This window comes from Dama dama, chromosome 7, assembly GCF_033118175.1.
Source record: "Dama dama isolate Ldn47 chromosome 7, ASM3311817v1, whole genome shotgun sequence".
NCBI classification, from domain to species: domain Eukaryota; kingdom Metazoa; phylum Chordata; class Mammalia; order Artiodactyla; family Cervidae; genus Dama; species Dama dama.
The window spans coordinates 39,698,669-39,719,265 of record NC_083687.1 but is presented as its reverse complement, the minus strand read 5'-3'; the positions used below and the strand labels follow the sequence as shown (position 1 = coordinate 39,719,265).

Below are 20,597 nucleotides of genomic sequence, written 5' to 3'. Positions count from 1 at the left end.
GCACCCACACAGGGACATGAACATCTTCAGAGGTCACTGCGATGGCTTAGCCACATGTTGGTGACTCTCATTCCCAAACCAGACAGATGAATAGATGGAAGAGATGGCATTTTTATTTTTTAATCAGGACATGAGATCATAATACACATACCCTTCTGCAATTTGCTCTTTTCACTCAATAGATGACTATCTTTCAACCTGACCTCATTTTCTCTAATATGTGTATCTAATTTCATAGCTTGAGTATACTATATAATTCAATCTAACTATTCCGCTATTACTTATCATTTAGGGATCTTTCTATCTTTAAATGTCCATTGAGAAAAGACGCGCCTTAAACCACTGGCTTATTTTTTAGCTGATACTAAAACTGGAACCACTGAGGACTAACAGCTGGATAAACAAAGAACTCAGGGCAAGCAGGGGAGGGCTTTCAGGAAGGGAGGGAGTAGATCCTGATGGTAGGAGTATCATCACCACACAGCCTCTGCTTGAGTACTTAAAAACTGCCAGGGATGGGGGACTCATGAACTTCAATGATGACCAATTCTTTTATCGACACAAATCTCATCAATAGGAAACTTTGTGACAAATCGAAGTCTACTTCCCTAAAGTTTCCATCCCTTGAGTTCAATTCTGCTGAGGACACAGCATAATTACATTCATCAAATATCTGAACACGACTATGGGATCCTATCTAAGGCTTTTCTTCTCTAAATTAAACACCTCCTCTTCCTTCAATAATCCTCTTCCCAAGAACTAGGTTCCAGGGCTCTCACCTGGCCTCTCACCTTCCTTCAGCTCTTCCTGTTTTGCAACATCTCTCTTTTATGAGTCTCTGCTGCATTTGGTACAATGTTGCTTCTGTTTTATGCTTTGCTTTTTTGACCACAAGGCATGTGGGATCTTTGCTCCCCAACCAAGGATCAAATCTTCATCCCCTGCACTGGAAGGCAAAGTCTTAACCACTGGACCACCAGGGAAGTCCCTCCAATGTTGTTCTCAAAAGCTAACACACAGCACTAAACACCTGAGGGGCTTGTGACTCAACCAGCACAGAGTGAACTGCTGTGACCATCCATCCCTCCACAGCATCACCTGCTATGGACAGGAGAGTATAACACATCCCCTGGGTCATTTTACCACAGGCCACAAGCCAAAGAGTTCAGTTCAGTTCAGTCGCTCAGTCGTGTCCGACTCTGCAACCCCATGGACCACAGCACTCCAGCTTCCCTATCCATCACCAACTCCTGGAGCTTACTCAAACTCATGTCCATCGCGTCGGCGATGCCATCCAACCATCTCATTCTCTATTGTCCCCTTCTCCTCCCGCCTTCAATCCTTCCCAGCCATCAGGGTCTTTTCCAATGAGTCGGTTCTTTGCATCGGGTGGCCAAAGTCAAACAGGACAGCTGCAAAACTTGCTGTGTATTCTAACTCATTCCCAGATTTACCAAATACTCTCTCTTGAATATTCTCTAATCAGCCCTGCTTTGAGGCTGCATTTGATGTCCTTAGGCATAAAACACAAGAGTGGATAAGAACCCAGGGTTGGACTCCAAAGTTGCTGAGTCCCAATCCTGGCTCTACTGTAGGCCAGCCATGGGACCTAAAACAAGTCCACATAGGGTGGTTGTGTGACTTAGATAATTCATACCGAATGTTTAGCACAGTAAGTAGGAAGCAATCATTGCAAAAAGCTTAAGAATTCCACGGACAGAGGAGCCTGGTGGGCTGCAGTCCATAGGGTCACAGAGAGTCGGACGTGACTGAAGCAACTTAGCATGCATGCGTAGCTAGACTAGCACAGAGACCGGAAGTTGAAAGTAGAATTACTGCCATATGACAGAATAAATATACATGTGGCCCATACCTCCTGAGGAATTAAGCTGTATTTTCCTCTTCTTTGCAAGAGACAGAAGTCTTGTCTCATATATCCAAGTGGCTAATAAATAAGTAAATACCTGAGCTTCGGTGTCTGTTTCAAAGACAGTTGATTTTTCCTAATATCCCACAGGCACAGCCACACAGCTGGCTGTGAACATACCCACATAACTAACCCTGCCTTTTCATTGATAAGAGGTAATGTTTATCTGATAAAGAATGGTTCCTATGAGAGGCTCTTTCTCACTTCCTGGGTACACTAAATTTACTTATATTTCAGCCTGGATCCAACCCTTCCCATTTCACTACAGTCCAAAAAAAAAAAAGTTTGCTTCTCCCCACCACCAGCTGTCATCCTTATCTTTACTCACTGCCTTCTTCTGCCCCCATCTTTTCTGTCTTGAAGTACTAAATTTCTTCATCCCCTAGATTCCTCAAAATCAAGTCTTTTCTTACTCATCACCAGATACTAACTGAAAACTCAATTTCCCCTCCAAACACCACCTACACCCACCTCACTTAAGCTCAGTGCTGTGACGTGAGCACTGAGCGTGTATTGTTCCCTCTGAGCTTCAAAAATGTGATGGAAGTGGTGATGGGGAAGTGACAGCAAACAACATGGGCATAATTGATGAACAGTTTACTAAAATCTTCCCCATGGATCACCTGCCTCATTTGAAATTCAAACCTCTCTTAATGTGCCAATAATAGCTCATTTTACAAATAAGGGATCAAGCTCAGAAAGCTTAAATAGGTTGGCCAAGGTCCTGTGCTCCGTCAAGTCCCACTCTTTGCAACTGCCAGGCTCCTCTCTCCATGGAATTTTCCAGGCAAGAGTACTTAAGTGGTTTGCCAGTCTCTTCTCCAGGGGATCAAAGCGCGTCTCTTACATTGGCAGGTGGATTCTTTACCACTAGCGCCCCCTGGGAAGCCCCAAAAGGTTACACATCTACAAAAGACGCTCTAAGCCTAAAACCCAGAAGTCTACTGCCCCATTGTTCCTACTAAAATTGAGCAAGGTGAGTTCACTAGGACAGAAGTCAGAAGGAAACACAAATATCAATTACACAGCCTGGGACTAAAATGTGGTCGGCTTTTTACAGCTTGCCCTCCATAATTACTTGAGAAGAGTTTTTTGCATGAATTCTTTTGGCTTAAGCAATAGACACTTAGAATGATCCTGCTGAACTGACAACTGATATGCAGAATAGCACTTTCAAGGTCAAAACTTAATGAGGAAATACCCTCAGCGAGCAAAGGCTAATGCCTGGAGAGTTTTGTTTGGAGGTGGAGGTGGGGGGTGGGGGGAAGGGGGTTCTGCTGTTTTATGTTACAAGAAGAGAAATACTTATCTTACTAAACAATTATTTGTTCATGAAAATCACCTGATGAGGAGCTGGAGGATCAGGATGAACCACATTTCTTTGTGTCTTTACTGAAAGTGACTTAGATGCATGAGATGATTTTAATAAATCTGACTTTAAAGCAAAAGTGAATGTAAAGAACACACACATACCAGGGTAACCATGTGTTTCGTTTTCATTCTTCTGGCTAGAAAATACTCTAAAACCACACTGGTCCCAGTGTCCACAGACACGGCACAAGTAATGATCCTTGATTAAAAACAAAAAGGCAGGGACTTCCCTGGTGGTCGAATGGGTAAGACGCCACTATCCTCAAGCAGGAGGTGTGAGTTCTACCCCTGGTCACGGAGCTAGATCCCACGTGCATGCCCCAACTAAGAAGTCTACATGCTGCAACTAAAGATCCCACCAAGACCTGGCATAGCTGAAAATAAATAAATACTTTTAACCCTATTTCCTTTATTATTAGCATCTCACATACAAAGGTTTCATAGGTCACAGGTAATGAACCAATATCCATACATTAGTATTAACTGAAGCCTGTTCTTTATTCAGATTTCCTTAGACTTGCCTAATGTTCTTTGTCTGCCCCAGGACACAACATACATTAGTTGTTCTGTCTCCTGAGACTCATCCTGGTTATTAAAATGGTCACACAGCCTTGTGAAGATACTAAAAAATATTGAACCGAACACCTGAAATGGGTGAATTGTAAGGTACAGAATCTCAGATTAGAAAGAGGACATTAGTTGAAAACCTGGTGGAATTCAAAAAGTCTGGAATGCATTTAACAGTTATCAGTGTTGATGTTTTACTTCTGACAAGGGTACCTAACGAGGAAAATTGGGGAAGGCATATACAAAAACTCTTTGTACTATCATTACAAATTTTCTGTACATTTAAAATTATTCCAAAAAAAAAATTATTCCAAAATAAACTTGGGATTTTTTTTTTAATTACCATAGAACATGATCTATTATTATGAAGCAAAGAGCAAATCTTAGATGGTATGCCAGTTGCTTCTTGAAATATTGGTGAGACCCTTAGTATTTTCACTCAAGCTAAAGAGAGGATACCTATAAAATGACACAACAAAGGAGTTCTCTGAGGCCATCAAGTTCAAGGTCTTCTTCAGTTAATAATGTGCATCAGTGGCACACCCCACCTAAGGTTACCAAACCAGCATTTTACGTCCTCCTTGATCACCATTCCACAGTCTGCGGCTTTGGCCTTTAGTCAACTCTACTCAAGTTCACTTTCTTTCATTTAGGAACCTTCAATTCAGTTGTCCTTGTAACAGTTTTTCCTGCTCCTTTCTAACTGCACCATATCCTCTAGAAACTTTGCAATAGAGGACCAATCTTGATACATATAACTCTAATAAATACTTGGGGGTTGCCAAGCATACACAGATGGTGTTCCCGTTCTCATTTAAAAAAAAAAAAAAAGTGGTCAATTTCTAAATCACGTTGACAGCTTACTATCGTCCTTCAGAGTCTCTCAAAGTTTCAAATAGCTACGGTGCACAGTCATAATCCATTACTGCTCAAGACAGTGAAATTGGGCCCCACCTTGTACTCTGATGAAAAGATTACTTTTAGGTTATAGCCTCCTTTCAGCCTTCTTTTAAATTAAGATAACAAACTAGCCATCAGATAAAGGTATCTATCAATTCAGTTCAGGTCAGTCACTCAGTTGTGTCCAACTCTTTGCAACCCCATGAATCGCAGCACGCCAGGTCTCCCTGTCCATCACCAACTCCGGAGTTTACTCAAACTCATGTCCATCAAGTCGGTGATGCCATCTAGCCATCTCATCCTCTGTCGTCCCCTTCTCCTCCTGCCCCCAATTCTTCCCAGCATCAGGGTCTTTTCCAATGAGTCAACTCTTCACATGAGGTGGCCAAAGTATTGGAAAAGGTATCTATAAAGACACTCTAAATACCTCTATAGAAAGATAAAACACGTAACTCAAGATTTGCAACTAGGTCAAGATCACTATGAAACTGAGGTAAATGATAACTCAATAAGGCTGAGATTACAAAACAGCCTTTCATTATACCCTTTTTGTAAACTCCACCCCCAGACCCCAGTCATTAAGGAAAAAAAAACATAAAAAAATTTTTTTTCTTCCCTCCAAAGGGTAGAGAAAGTGGACCTCTGAATACAATTTCAAATCCAATTTGATTTGCTTCCTTTTGGCTCAGTAATCTGCAGGCAAGTTAACACTTAGTGTTTGGAGATGAATGGGCAATTTTCTTCTGGGATAGAGAAGGGAGGAAAACCAGCTCAACATCCCTAGTAAATAAGAAATAGAAGCTCTTTTTCACACACAATACACCAGTACGTGTTTGTGCTTTAGATTCACTTTTAAAGTCAGATTTATTAAAATCATTGCATGCATCTAAGTCACTTTCAGTAAAGATACAAAGGACTTTTGGTTCATCCTGAATCCTCAGGCTCCTCATCAGGTGATTTTCATGAACGATTAATTGTTTAGTAAGATAAACATTTCTCTCCTCAAACATGTGAACAAGATATAGAAGCTCTTTTCAAATAAATTACTCTTATTTCCAGAGCAAAGCACACAAATTTCTAAGGCATTCCGACCAGACTCTAACAAGGAGGTGGAAGCAAAGCACTTCCAGAGCCCTGAAGTTCTATTCACTTCAGGCAACACGCGTGGAAATGCGCACATTTCATTGAAAGAAGTAAGAAAGGAACATATACAGGTGCGATCCTTTGAGTTACATCCACTGGAAAGGAAAAGGAAAGGGGGTCTTCACCCTCAAGGAGACTTTCTTTACAACCTGAAACCAAGCCTTCCCTCGACTGTTGAAGATCTCAGAATCACAGAATTTTAGAGCTGCACTGGACTTCAAGGGTATTGTTTCTGGCAGACAGAGAGATCAGAAATTCTGGAGACAGGCCATGGACACCAGGTCTGTGAGAGGCAGAGCCACTCGAATCCCTGGGCCACGAGGGGCAGAGGATCTTCAACGTCCTCAAGCCTGAGTCCAGTGCGGATCTCGCTCCCTCCCAGCAGAAACTGGAGGCAAACCCCATCTTCTGCCCCCTCTCTTGAGCTAAGTGCTCAACCCCCCAGCCTGTCCCACTGTAGGTGGTCCCCACACTCTCCATATTCCTGGGGATCATGCCCATGTGGAGGACCCCGCCCCAATTCCATCACCCACCCCCAGCAGCGTTTTTCAGTTTTGGCTAAAGGATGAGGTCACTCCTGGAAGCACAGAAACAGAACTCTCAGAAAAGGCAGAAAGGAAGTCAGCATTGCAAGAGCTCTGTAGACACAGATATGAATCAATTCCTAGGAGACACTGTTTTGGGTTTGTTTTTTTTTAAAAGGAGAAGAGTGGAGGTACACTCTCATTTGTTATCAGAAAAGAAAAAAGATTCCGTGTACATGGATGTCTCGCCTACCTCTCAAAGGATGCCACTGGCTGCCAGTGGGGAGGGAATCTGAGTAGTTTCAAACTAGGGGGATGGGAGATAAGGGGGGGAACACTACTGGGACTGACCTTTCATCCTACCCCCATTTTCTGCCTTGTGATTTTGACACTAAATACACAAGCTACCTAGTCAGAAAACTCATTTCTTAAAATCTGTATTTACACAAAGTAAAAGCCCAAAAAATGAGCTAATCAAACACAAGTCATGTTTAATTAAAACAGATAAATATTTAAAATAAGTGAAATTAAATTTTTAGAAAGACGGAGCAACAAATAATGCAGGTGTGGGGTGGGTGGGGGAGGTCTTCGGAGGAAAGACATCTCAACCCAATGACACACACTTAAACCACTTCGTGACATTTCACAAGATGACTTTTGAATTTAGCAACTTCCTCTAGGCCTTAGCAACTTTATGTTGTATATACCTCTGCTGACTCTGTTTCAGATAAGAAGCACAGAATGAGGAATGAGACAAAAGTGAGGGGGGACAAACCACAGGATTTTTTAATTACTTGTTTGAAATACAAATTTAGAACTGAAGAAAACTTTTCCAGTATAACCCTGCTCTTTTTTTTCAAATGAGACAAGAACCCAAGCTTTGTGTTGTTTTGGTAAATAAGCTGGAGTACGGAATATTTTTAATAATAGGATGGTTGGGAAACCCTCAGCACCAACCCCCTTTCCCAGCCCCCAGAAATCCCAGTTCAACACTTAGAGATGCTTTAATGCCATGTGGACTTTCAAAAACACATTTCAAAGAAGATTAACCACTGACAACAGTTATAAGCAGAGCCCTTCTATTATAAGGAAGTTGGTTAATGATTCACAAGTACATATTTTTTGGCCAACTAAAAACCCATTACAAATGGGTTAATGAGTTCATCTTGTGGCACATGGTCACGTAACTGAGCCCTAAGGGATAGTGGTCTTTTAATAAAGCCCATTTTTAACCAGTATAAACCATGTGAGGGTACTTTTCCCATGTTTATTCTCTCTCCTTCTGCACTTCTGGCAAAACTACTAAAAATTGTCATTAATAAGTCTGCAGCAAGTTTTTCCTTTGTCTTATTTACTGAAAGAGTTGACTTACTTAAAATTGAAAGCTTCTGAAAAGCACACAACCAAATACTGCGATTAAATTACACAGACTGAATTCTTAATTTTTTTTATAAGTTGCTGCCACAAAAAGATATTTCCAGATTGTATCTCCTTAGATATAATCTTTTCATGAAATTTTTCTTTATGAATGTAATTCAGAGGCCATGCTTCAAAAATACTTGAGAGTACTGGGGTATACTGTACTTTTCGTATAAATGACTTGACTTCAGACTGGGAAAGGCATTTCTACATATTGTCCACACAAACATGAGACATTCTGACCCTCCAAAAGATGATGATAATATCTGCATTTATGATGTCGAGTAACAGATCTTCCAACTTCACACAATGAAGAGGACTGGAGAATTTTATACTTAAACAATCCAAGATTCACATTTCACTATCAGCAACTGGGCTGTTAATTAACTTTCAATCAGAAATCAGGCCTATTCAATTGGAAATGCAGGGTCCAGATAAGAAATAGGTTGGCCTAACCTAGTGGTAAAAAGAACTGGCCCCTAAGTTTCTCATCACTTAGTCACCCATTCCAATGCAAATATGTAAATAAAATTCCACTACAATGGAACCGAGTTTATTTAGTTTTTACTTCATACTACTAAGCATACCAAGATAAACACGTGAATTCAGCCTTAGTCACTGCCCACAGAGAAAGTTCATCTTTTCTCAGAACCTTTGCTCAAACAGTTTCCTCTTCCTGGCATATTCTGCCTGTCCCCGCCCCGGGCCCCATCCCTGCGCTTTCTCTCCTCCTTCTAAAGCAGGAACTCCCAGGAAGAACACTCCCCACATACACAATTCCCCAGAAGAGGCCCAGGGGTGCTGAGGCCTGGGTGCACACATTTTCTGGAGCATTAAGCATACTGCATTATTAGAGTTTACACTGGCTTATAGGTTTGTCTGCTAGAAGGCACAGATCCTAGATCATCTCTGTATCCCCCTTCCAGCCCAGTATGTGGTACCCGGTGTTCAATAAACAACTATAGAAAGAAGCCTCTCAGAATGAGGCAAGGCAGAAAGACCAATAAACATCTGAGACACAAGGTAAGAAGCACCATGTGGTAAAGAAAGAACGAAATATTGCCATTTGCAGCCACTTGGATGGACCTACAGTATATACTACTAAGTGAAGTCAAAGACAAATATTACATAATATCATTTATATGTGGAATCTAAAAAATAATACCAATGAATTTACATACAAAAAAAAGAAACAGACTCACAGACATAGAAACCATTTATGGTTACCAAAGGGGAAAGGGTGGGGAGGGATAAATTACGAGTATGAGATTAACAGACACAAACAACTGTACATAAAATAGATAAGAAATAAGGATGTACTATACAATACAGGGAACATATTCAGTATCTTGTAATAACCTATAATGGAATAGAATCTGAAAAATATATATAACTGAGTCACTTTGTTGTACAGCTGAAACTAATACAATATTGTAAATCAACTACGTATTTTCAACTTAAAAAAGACAGAAACAGACACACAGAACCAATATGCAGACAAGTAGATACATATATTGTTGTTCAGTCACGTCCCACTCTCTGCAACCCCATGGACTGCAGCACGCCAGGCTTCTCTGTCCTTCACTATCTCCCGGAGTTTGCTCAAACTCGGGTCCATTGAGTTGATGATGCCATCTAACCATTTCATCCTCTGTCGCCTCCTTCTTCTCCTGCCCTCAATCTTTCCCAGCATCAGGGTCTTTTCCAGTGAATTGGCTCTGAGCATCAGGTGGCCAAAGTACTGGAGTTTCAGTTTAGCATCAGTCCTCCAAATGAACATTCAGGGTTGGTTTCCTTTAGATATGCAAATACAAAGTCAATAAACATAACCCTTTGGCTTACTGTCATAATCCTTCCCCCCAAACAAGAGGTACATGTGATATGAGAGAGTCCTCTGGAGAAATGAAAATAAAAGGGGGTCCATTTGGCCCTGGGGGAGGGGGAGTCTATAAGGGAAGAGGGGAGAGCAAGGCCAGGGTCACAGAGAGCAGACAGCAGGGGGTGAAACAGGAAATGAGGATCAGGATGAGGGCTGATGCCTGGGAGAGGGGCAAGTGTGAACAGAAGCTGGAAGGTGTAAAGGACACAGAGGATCTGAGCCACAGGAAAGAACTGTCTGCTGCGCTGACTATACAGAACCCAGGAAAGCGTGCTGGGATGCAAGGCAGTGACTACAGCAAAGACTGCAGAGTCCCAGGTTCAAGTCCTGCCTCTGCCCTCACCCAGCCCTAGGGCTGCAGGCACTTACTGAAGTCCTATGTGTGTTTAGTCGCTTCAGTGGTGTCTCTTTAAGATGCTATGGACTGTAGCCCGCCAGGCTCCCCTGTCCATGGGATTCTCCAGGCAAGAATACTGGAGTGGGGTGCCATTTCTCTCTCCAGGGGATCTTCCTGATCCCGGGATCGAACCTGAGTCTCCTGCATTGCAGGAGGATTCTTTTCCACTGAGCCCCTGGGAAGTCCCACTGAAGACCTGTAAGCCTGTTTAAGCATCCAGCATATGGAGTTGCTGGTGTCTTTAGGGCAGACAGGTAAACTGAGGCCAAGTCGAGAAGAAACACGTCTTGTTGCATGACAGGCAGGCAAAAGCTCCAGGACCCACCAGGCCTCTGCCTGAAATGCCAGAAAGCATACAGCCACACCCCTCTTCAACTGTGGTCAAATCCGGCCACCAGACTGTGACACCAGCCAGCACCGGCCATTCCAGCCAGCACCCCCTGGACCCACCCGAGTCCCTTAGGATGGAGCTGTCATCCTTCCCCCACACAGGGCTAGACTAAGGGACACTGCCCAACGCCACCCACCCTGTCCTCTTTATTATATGGAATTTGAGGTTTATAATATAATAATAACATATAATAATAACAGTCTCATACATCTCACTGTTTCATTATGCCCATGCTACGTCGACTCAGTCATGTCCAGCTCTTTGCGACCCCACGGACTGTTTCCCGCTAGGCTCCTCCGACCATGGGATTCTCCAGGCAACAGTACTGGAGTGGGTTGCCATGCCCTCCTCCAGGGGATCTTCTCCACCCTGGGACTGAACCTGCATCTCCTGCGGTTCCTGCATTGCAGGCAGATTCTTTGCCGCTGAGCCTCTGGCTATTTTAAAAGCTGCCTTCCATCTCCCAAAAGCAGTCTCTTCAGAAGCACAAAGGATCTTTCCACTCTCTTTGTGAGCAGCTCCAGGAAATACCGCAAGGCTCAGGGTCAGTTGCTGGCCATGGCCTTACCAGGCCCCTGGGCCCCCAGGGGGCACCTCTCCCGGCCCTGCAGAACACCCTGCCTCTCATCCCCAGCCTCCTGTCTGGCGTGCAGGCTTGCAGCCATGGACTTCTTCCTCTGCTTCCATGATTCATATTCCCACCACTGACCTCCCTCCCACTTTTGACCTCTGCTCTGCTCCGGAAACCTCAGAGTCTTCCCAGCTCCCTCCCTCAGTCCTCAGCCTGGTGGGAGAGCTGTCTGCCCCCAGCATCTGCTTTCCCATTTTACCACCACGTGGCTGAAGAGAGAGAAGAAAGTCACAGCTTGTCCAGACTCCCCCAGTGCTGCTCTGGACCATTTTTTTCCCACCATCCTCTGTCATTTAGTAATACACTTGTGTACTAAAAGCTCTAAGTGCTGTGTAAATTCAGCCAATCATGTGAAAGAAGCATCTATTTATTAGCCTGAAAAGAAAGACCTCTAAAATGGACTTTTTTTTAGAAAGCATTTGAATGCATTTTGTTTGGTCTTGTATTCAATGAAGCATTTTGTTGTTCAATCACTAACTGACTCTTCATGACCCCATGGACTGCAACACACCAGGCTTCCCTGTCCCTGTTCCTATCTCCTGGATTTGCCCAAGTTCATGTCCATTGAATCAGTGATGCCATCCATCCATCTCATCCTCTGCCACACTCTTCTTCTTTTGCCTTCAGTCTTTCTCAGCGTCAGGGTCTTTTCTGATGAGTCGACTCTTCGCATCAGGTGGCCAAAGTATTAGAGCTACAGCATCAGTCCATGCAATGAGTATCCAGGGTTGATTTTTCTTAGGATTGACTGGTTTGATCTCCTGGCTTTCCAAGGGACTCTCAAGAGTGTTTTCCAGCACCACAATTTGAAAGCATCAATTCTTAAAGTATTTAATTAGCACCAATTATGAACTGGGCCCCTAGGATGGGACTGTTGGAGGGAACGGGGGTGGCAGGTACCAAAAGAACACAGCAGCATGTTCTGCTCCCCTCATCGGGCTCAGCTGCTGCCTCCTTCTATAAGGGGTTAGGAGACCTCCTAACACCCTTCAAGAGAGGCACCATCCTTCCAGCCAGAAAGTACCTCCCCTGCAGACCCAGGTCTGGCTCCTCCTAACATTGGATAGGATGCACCCTGCAGAGCAGCTGGCCGAGAGCCTGATGGCAGAGCCGGTCATGCCCTCTCTGGTCCCTCCTAGTTGTCAGCATTCACCAACCTCCACATTCCCGGAGAGCTTAGGCACCACACCTCACATCCCTGGTCACCTGGGGAGCTTCAGTGTTTAAGAGGACAATCCCTCAAACCCCCGTAGTTCCTGGGCTTGCTAAACTAAATCGACTTCCATCCCTTCTCCCAGGTCCACGCCCTCACTCGCATCCTCACCCAGGGAAGCATTGCCAGGGATCTTCAATTTTAATACCCAGCGCCTGGCTCTCTCAATCCCCCAGCACCTGCTCCTCAAAGTCTCTCCGATCTCCTAATGTTTCCCTTTTCACTGTCACCACCTCTAGCTACTTGTCAGCATCTCTCAACACCCTTACTTCTTAACGTCTCAACAACTTTCCCTTCCAACTGTCTATTTCACTTTTGCTCTGAGAAGGCGCTGAAGAAAGAGAAAAATCACAGACTGGCACAAATCCTGACATTTTTGACTTTCAGCGGGTTGATTATACCCAGCAACCCATTCAACTGACCCCAGGCAGCTCCTTCTCTGCTCCCCCATAAAGACCACCCGAAACATCCGCTCATCCTCAAAACCCCGGCTTCACTTCCATCCCTTCATCCTTCAGCCATGACCTCCCACCCCACTTCACGAGATGAAAATCCATTCACATTAAACCCTTCAACATTTTCCCTTTGATGAGAGCACTGCCTCTAAACTTCTGTTGTCAGGAGAGTCGCCTGGGCAGCCCCTTCACTCAGACAGGTATTTGGACTCACTAGGCCTGAATCGAATCCCAGAAGCATACATGTCAGTAGATTCTGGTGCCCATCCATCAGATTGGAGAAAATCAGTCTAGGACATGGATCTCAAACTCCAGCCCTCGGGCCAAATCCAACCCCTGCCTGTTTTTGTGTGGCCTGCATGTTAACTGTGTGTTTCTATATTTTTTTAAGGGTTGGAAAAAAAAAGTCAAAAGAAGAGAATTTTGGACTTTCCCTTGTGGCACAGTAGGTAAGAATCTTCCTGTCAATGCAGGGGACACAGGTTTGATTCCCTGGTTAGGGAAGATTCCACATCACGCGGAACAACTATGCCTGTGCAATTCAACTACTGAACCTGTGCTCAGGAATCCAGAACCACGACCACTGAGCCTGTGGGCTGCAACTACTGAAGGCCAAATGCCCTCGGGCCCAGCTCCACAAGAGAAGTCACGGCAGTGAGAAACCCCCACACCACGACGAAGAGTACCCCCCAACTAGAGAAAAGACTACAGGAAGTAACGAAGACCCAGCACGACCAAAAATAATTTAAAAAAAAAAAGGGAATGCCACAACCCATGTAAATCACATAAAATTCAAATTCCAGTGTCCATAAAAAAAGCTTCAGGAGAACACAGCCAGGCCCAATGATTTACATACTGTCTACAGCTGCTCTGAAGTCACAAAGGTACAGTGACGTGGATGCAACAAAGACAGCCCGCAAAGCTGAAAATATTTGCTGTCCGGTCCTTTGCAGAAAAAGCTTGCCGCCCCCTGGTCCGCAGGATGACGAGCCGACACCTCACCAGAGCCTTCTTAGCTTCTCTGTGATGTAACCCCCGCCTGCATCCCCAACCTACAGTCCCATAGACCACAAGTGCAGCCCCAGCGGCCACTTCAGTGGGTCACTGCCTTAAGTGAAGCACACAGTTTCACACTTCCCCGCTTCTGTATGTGCTATTCTTTCCACCCACCTCACCACGCAAACACTTCTTTGGCCTTCCAAGACCCAATTCATGTTCCTCCCCACCCCTGAGATGCCCTCCGACAACCAAACCTCACCTGACCCCCCACTGCACTAAACTCATCTGTATCCCAATTATCTATATACGGCAGTGATGCTCAAACTTCTTGCTCCCAGCACCACCAGGAGGGCTCATGAGATCACCCTCTGGCTGGGTCCGCCCCCCAGAGCGGTGGACGGGGTGCCAGGCAGAGAGACTGGACATTTCTAACAAGTTTCAAGGCCGATGCTGCTGGCCCAGGCACCGCACAGAAGCAACACCAGTTGACTTCTGTGTCCCCTGCCCCAATCGCCAGTGAATTTTTTGAGGAAGGGCCCAATTTTATTCATGTTTGATTCATCCCAGCCTCACTTGGTTCCAGGAATTCCTGGAATACAGCAGAAACTCAGGATTTGCTATCTGTGGTCTAACCGAATGAGCTTCCTCCTGGAAGTCAATGACTGTCACTCTTGGACAATGAAAGGGAAATTAAGTGGGGAGAGGTGATCTGGCCTTGCAGGAATCAGTGAGGCCAAAGAAATAAATGGAAGTGGCTCTCTGCAGGACCAACATTTTCTGGCCTGCCAAATGCATCCTGAGCTGGGATCAACTGGAAAGCCCTAGAGTGGAGAGCAGATAGTTTAAGTCAGAAACCCGAGAGTACAGCCTGGAGGCAGCACCAACAGGAGCGATGTTCAGTGGCGGGCCCGTTCCCCACAAAGGCCCATCCACTGTCACTTGAAAAACAAGATTCTCTATATCAACATCTGATCACGTACATCATTAGCATGGGCCTATACTGTTACTCTTGGCATGATGGACAGGGAGGCCTGGCGTGCTGCAATTCATGGGGTCGCAGAGTCGGACACAACTGAGCGACTGAACTGATTGAACCGATACTGTTACTAATGATAAAACATTTGTTGAACACTTACCACCTGCTTAGAATACAAAGGAAGATAAAACCAGCCTCAACAAAACTTTAGTTTGAAACTCAGCATATAAATGTAGGACAGCTAACAAAATAAGGTAACATTTACTAAGTGTCAAATACAAATGGTGTCAAAGGTAAACAGTAAATTCTACAGGAGTCCAAGGTGTCCTGTGGCTTTCCCATCTCCATTCCACTAAGGTACCACATGTAAACCTCAATCCTCAAGGAAATCAACCCTGAATATTCATTGGAAGGACTGATGCTGAAGCTGAAGCTCCAACTGGCCACCCAATGCAAAGAGCTGACTCTGGAAAAGACCCTGATGCTGGGAAAGATTGAAGGCAGGAGGAGAAGGGGGTGACAGAGGATGAGATGGTTAGATACCATACCGACTCAATGGAGATGAATGTGAGCAAACTCCAGGAGATAGTGAAGGACAGAGAAGCCTGATGTGCTGCAATTCACGAGGCCACAAAGAGTGATTGAGCAGTTGCACAACAGCAAACCTCTATCGGCACCAACACAGGTTCATGAGGACATAGTACTTGTATATCAATATTTATGTGGGTCTTTTGTCTCCTTTATAGGTGTATAAGCTCTTCTAGGACAGAAACCTTGATTTCTTTTTTTAATCCTTATATTTCTATGACCTGACCAAGTCCCTGGCATTACAAGTGTGAAATAAATATTTAACTGATTTAATAATAACTGTGGAATGTGAGTTAAGCTTTTAACCAAGGGCAAGGCTTAGATAAGATGAGAATTGAGGGTTGGGCTTTCCACAAACAGGCAAGGGAACCAGGGAACTGAAAACTCCAGGCAAGCAGAGAAACTTGATGATCAGAGGCCCCGCTGTGTGTTCGTCGCTTCAGTCATGTCAGACTCTTTGAGACCCCACGGATTGTAACCCGCCAGGCTCCTCTGTCCGTGGTATTTCCCAGGCAAGAAAACTGAGTGGGTAGTCATTCCCTTCTCCAGGGGATCTTCCCAACCCAGGGATCGAACCTGGGTCTCCTGCCCTGCAGGCAGATTCTTTTCCATCTGAGCCACCAGAGGGATAGGTGGGATCATCAAACCCCAGGGCTAGTATCACCATGAGTTGAGAAGGCCAGGCCTTGAGAGCTGGTCTTCACTCCTCTAGCCTTTTAAACTACAATATAAGCCTACGGGAAGAGGCCTAAGCCTTGACTGCTTTAATCTCAGAAATCACTTCCTAGTTTCTTATCTCCTGATTTATTTTTCCTTTGCCCCTTTTTTCTGCTGATGCCACATGAGGGGGAAAAACTGAAATCCAGACAAAGAATCCTAATTTAATACTGAATTGATACTTTATGCAAATACAGACAAATTTGGGGGGATTTCAGTTGGTAAAAACAGTCTTGGCACTCAAGAGTTCCCCACCATCAAACTGCAAAGTTCTTAAAGCCAGGAATTCCTCCTCTTGCACTGCTCCTCAGATATGATCAAGTGACACACATGTTAGGAATGTCAGCATTCTGGTAGCCGAGTCCATTTAGGACTAGTTGAGTCCTAGTCCATAGGAAGGCTGGGACAGTTTAAAGACAGATCATGCCACAGCCCACAACCTAAACAGAGTGGAAAGGGCATGAACAGATGATTTAAACAGAAAAGCAAATCAGTCATCCTCCACTCCCTGCCCAAGCTCCACATCTGCTCAACAGAAAGGAGCTTATTCTAGAAACACAGTTTTCAACAAACTCATCTGTCCGGCACCTGTGAAGGCCCCTACATCCTCCATTTCCTATACTCTGGATCTGAACTGCTGGGCTCCAAGTCTCTAATTAAATAAGGTGACTTTGCATTTAACCTCCTTCAGAGGAGTCCAGGCTAGTCAAAGTCCCCAGAAACTAAAACCAGAGACTTTTCCTGAGTATAGTCACAGTGCATAGGGCTCCCCTGAAGGGCTAACAGAACAGATAAATGGAAGAACTGGATGAAAACCAGAGTTCTTCACTCACATAGCAGAATGCTCAGCAGATATTTCAGGTGTCGCAAATAATAAACGACTTGACCCAGGGAGACCTAGAAGCCAAAGACATTCTCACAAGTACAATCAATTCAGAAATTACAAACACACATGTGACATGCTAAAACATTAAGGAGAGGATTCACTGTTGTCTTTAAGTGGTATGTGAGGTACTACTTGGGCAACTTGAGATATGTTTTATCATTTTTGGCAAATTGCAGGCCAATAAGAAGGCACTCTTTAATGGGCCAGGAGCAAATGTATATCAAGGGCTGGGCTCTGAGCCTAGGACTGTCCTCCAGAGCTGGCTCCACGTTTCTCGTCCCCCTTCTGTGGCCCAGGAGAAGCCCCTCAGACCACTTCACCCAGGCGCTCTAGGCCAGCCACCCACCAGGGGCCACGGCAAGAGATGCAGAGGTCAGGGAATGGGGAGCAAAAGGGGCCAAGTTCTCTCTCTCCTTCGCCCCTGCATCCAGGCAACAGGACTTTCTCCCCTTTCCCCTTCAGCACCCGGTCTTGGTACCTGAATATTCTTTATTGGTTCCTATAATGCCACCCACAACTCTTGAACAATTCAGGGAAGTTTCTTCCTTACAAGCCACTGAGTTGAATTGTATCCTGCCAGGCCCCAGTCTGATACAAGGACCATACGGCATTTTACATCTACATAAAATGTCTCGACTCCCAAAGGTCCTTTGCCATCTCCCACGTTACATGTGAGGACCCTGAGGCTCCAGGTTGGTAGAATACCAGCTGATGGTCACAAAGGAAGTTTTCTGGCAGACCAGGAACTATCCGCAAGTCAGTCTAATATCTAAAAGGCCCTTGAAAGTGTAAGGGAGAAAAACACATCAAGCTTCCAAACCCTCAAGCCACAGCTTCGCCTCAAGCCACATTGTTTATGGTTTGGGATTCCCCCTCGGCCTAAATAAACCAGCTGGGGTATTGCCCTTTACGTGTATCTTCCGCTGAGAGTCACTGTGATTGGACCCAGCTGAAGGGCAGTAGGGCTCCCTAAGATCTAAGAGATCACAGGTGCGCCTTCCTTGTCTATAGCCCACATATTTCCTTCAGTGTACCCCCAAATCCCTCCCCTGTCAGTCTTTTGTTCTTTCTTATAAATTAAAACCAGGATTCCAAAAAAATAAAAAATAAAACCAGGATTCCTTTGCCAGAAATCCAGGACACTGGGGATGAGGGTGGAGGCAGTTATAGGGCACTTAATAACATCCATCCTAGGTACCTCTTAGCCATCAATCTCCAGGATCTATTAACAATCTATCTCTTTCCATAAAAAGAAAAAACCAAACAAACTCTCCCTGGATTCCTCCTCTCTCTAGTTGTGCTGCACCACTGCAAATGGAAAGTGCAATTAAAATAAATTGTGATGAAGGGTAGAGGGGTTAAGTATCAAACAAACTCCCAGGAAAGGAAATTCGGCTCTGAGTTAGATTTCATTTCAGGGCTAGAGAATTTGCTGTTATTGCTGCCTTTGCAGGCCCCTGGCAGTCACTACATCCTCACTACAAGAACAGGCACTGGCAGCTGAATAAAACCTCTCTTGACCTTCGGGATTTCACAACTGATGAGAAGGCAACTGTCCCACCAGGCGGAGTTCTGAATCAGAGCCTCAAAGGGGGCCAGGTAAGGGTGGCTCAGAAAACAGTGTCTGAGTAAGGCAAACATCCAGCTCTCACCTCCCCATTGCTGAAGGAATAGGAGTGGAAAGTGCAGCAGGTACGCTCTTGTGTGAAGGAAAGAATTTCTTTTTTAAAGTTCACTAGGGAACAGGCAGAGGAAGAAAACAGGGTGAAACAGGAGTATGTGGGCCCTCTTCCAGGACGCCTCACCCAATTCCATTTAAATAACATACAGCTGACCCTTCAGCCACACAGGTGTTCATCTGCCTATAATTTACAGACAGCCCCCTTGTATCCTCCATTCCTAGACTCTGCAGATTTAAGCAGCTTCAGTACTGGTACAGCGCTGTAGTCCTTACTATTGAAAAATATCCACATATAAGTGAATCCATGCAATTCAAACTTGTGTTATTCAAGGGTCAACTGTGTATTCACTGACTCACTACTAAACACAGGGCAGATCTAGCCTGCAGCATCTAGAGAGACCAAAAAAAAAAAAAAAAAATGGGTTAAGAACCTCAACGTTTAGGAAGATTTCTTACCTGGAATGACTGACTGTTGCCATTTTCAGTCTCAGTTCAAACACCTGCAGCAGCCTCTCTCTCCTCCCAATAACCTGTCCTACTAGGGAGCCGGGAGCCTGGACCCTCGAGGACGGACGGACTGAATAAACCAGGGCCCTCGGAAAGTCCCTCCTCCCTTGCGGATGGAGATCGCACATGGTACAAAATAACTGTCAAGCCGATTTTCCAAGCCTCGCTGCCCAAAAAACCCCGGTCTCTCATCCCCAAAGGGTAGGCTGCTGCTTAGACATCACTCAGGCTTACTTTCTAAGTAGGCTCAACTAACTTAAAAATAATGAAGACTTGAGTGCATCGACGGAAGGAACACGATTTCATTTATCAGAAGACTTACAGGAAAGGAGGCAACCCCAAACTTCAAACAAGACAAAAAAAAAGTTTATTCGAACCTGCTGCGCAGGGTATACCCTTCCCGCCCCCCGCCCCCATACTTACAGGAGAAAAACATCACCTCAAACAAAACAAAACTCCACCTGTCTAGTCTGAAGCAGGGAAATCTGCATGGGGGTGGGGACGGAGGTAGATAACATCCCCCTCCCCGCGTCCCTCCCGCTCCGGCTCGGGGAGGGTGCCTGCGCTACGCCCCAGCCGCGGCCTGGCCGCCCGCCCGCAGTTACCTGGTCCAGCGGGATGCCCAGGAGCTCGCTGAGCGGGTGCAGACAGGTGGAGCCCGTCGTGCGGTAGGACAGGCTGGACCGCGGCTCCGCTGCCATCCTGCATCTTCGGGAGGAGCCGCCCCCAACCCCGGCCCCCGGCTCGGCGTCCTCCCGCCCGAGTGCGCGCGGGCGGCCGTCCCGAGGGCCGCGCGCGGCCGCCGGGCTCCCGGGGAGCGAGCTGCGAGCCGGAGGACAGGACGCGGCGCAGAGTCTCCGGGCGCAAAACTTGGTGTTTGGCGCTGCGGCTACGGGCGCGGTAGGAGGGCCGCGGCCCAGCGCGCTCGGCTTCCCGCTCCCCTCCTCTCGCCGCTCATTGGCCCGGCCGCCCCACGGCCCCGGAGGCGGAGGGAGGGAGGGTTGAGTGGGGGCCGGAGCCCGGCCCCCCGAGCGCCACCCGGCCCGCCCTGCCCGGGCCGCGCGGGGCGGGAGAGCGCCGCCACGGGCGCCGCCGCCTTGCTCCGCGCCCGGCGTTGCGCAGCCCCCGGGGCGGGGAGGAGCCAATGCTCTTCCTTCTCCCGATCTCCTCGTCCTCTCTCCCCGCCACCCAAAAACGACCTCCTCCCGGGTCACCCAGGCGGGCGCCGAGCTCTCGGGAGCACCCTGGCCACACCCTGTTTTGGTTCCGCCGCAGTCTCAGCACCCCCGCCCTCCCGGTTCCCGCTCGGGTGAAGGTTTCCTGCGCTTTCCCTGCGGCCAAGAGTTCATCTGCCCGGGGCTGGAAACCCAAGGACACCCCGGACACCCCGATGCTCCCAGCCAGCGCCCCATCACCCAGCACTTCT

General features: G+C 46.1%; 1 protein-coding gene across 5 annotated transcripts in view; it reads right to left on the bottom strand.

The window, feature by feature from the left end:
- MBOAT1 (membrane bound O-acyltransferase domain containing 1) overlaps positions 1-20,188 on the bottom strand; it is a 120,334-nt gene extending 100,146 nt beyond the window's left edge. For 4 of the 5 annotated variants that reach the window (XR_009693636.1, XR_009693637.1, XR_009693638.1 and 1 more), the window contains exon 1: positions 19,777-20,188. Coding sequence is in view for 2 of the 5 variants with exons in the window: in XM_061147527.1 (XP_061003510.1) it covers positions 19,777-19,872 (96 nt within the window). In the remaining 3 variants the exon portion in view is untranslated. The remainder of the gene's footprint in view (positions 1-19,776) is intronic. The other variant, XM_061147528.1, reaches the window with a different exon arrangement.
- Positions 20,189-20,597: the final 409 nt, after the last annotated feature.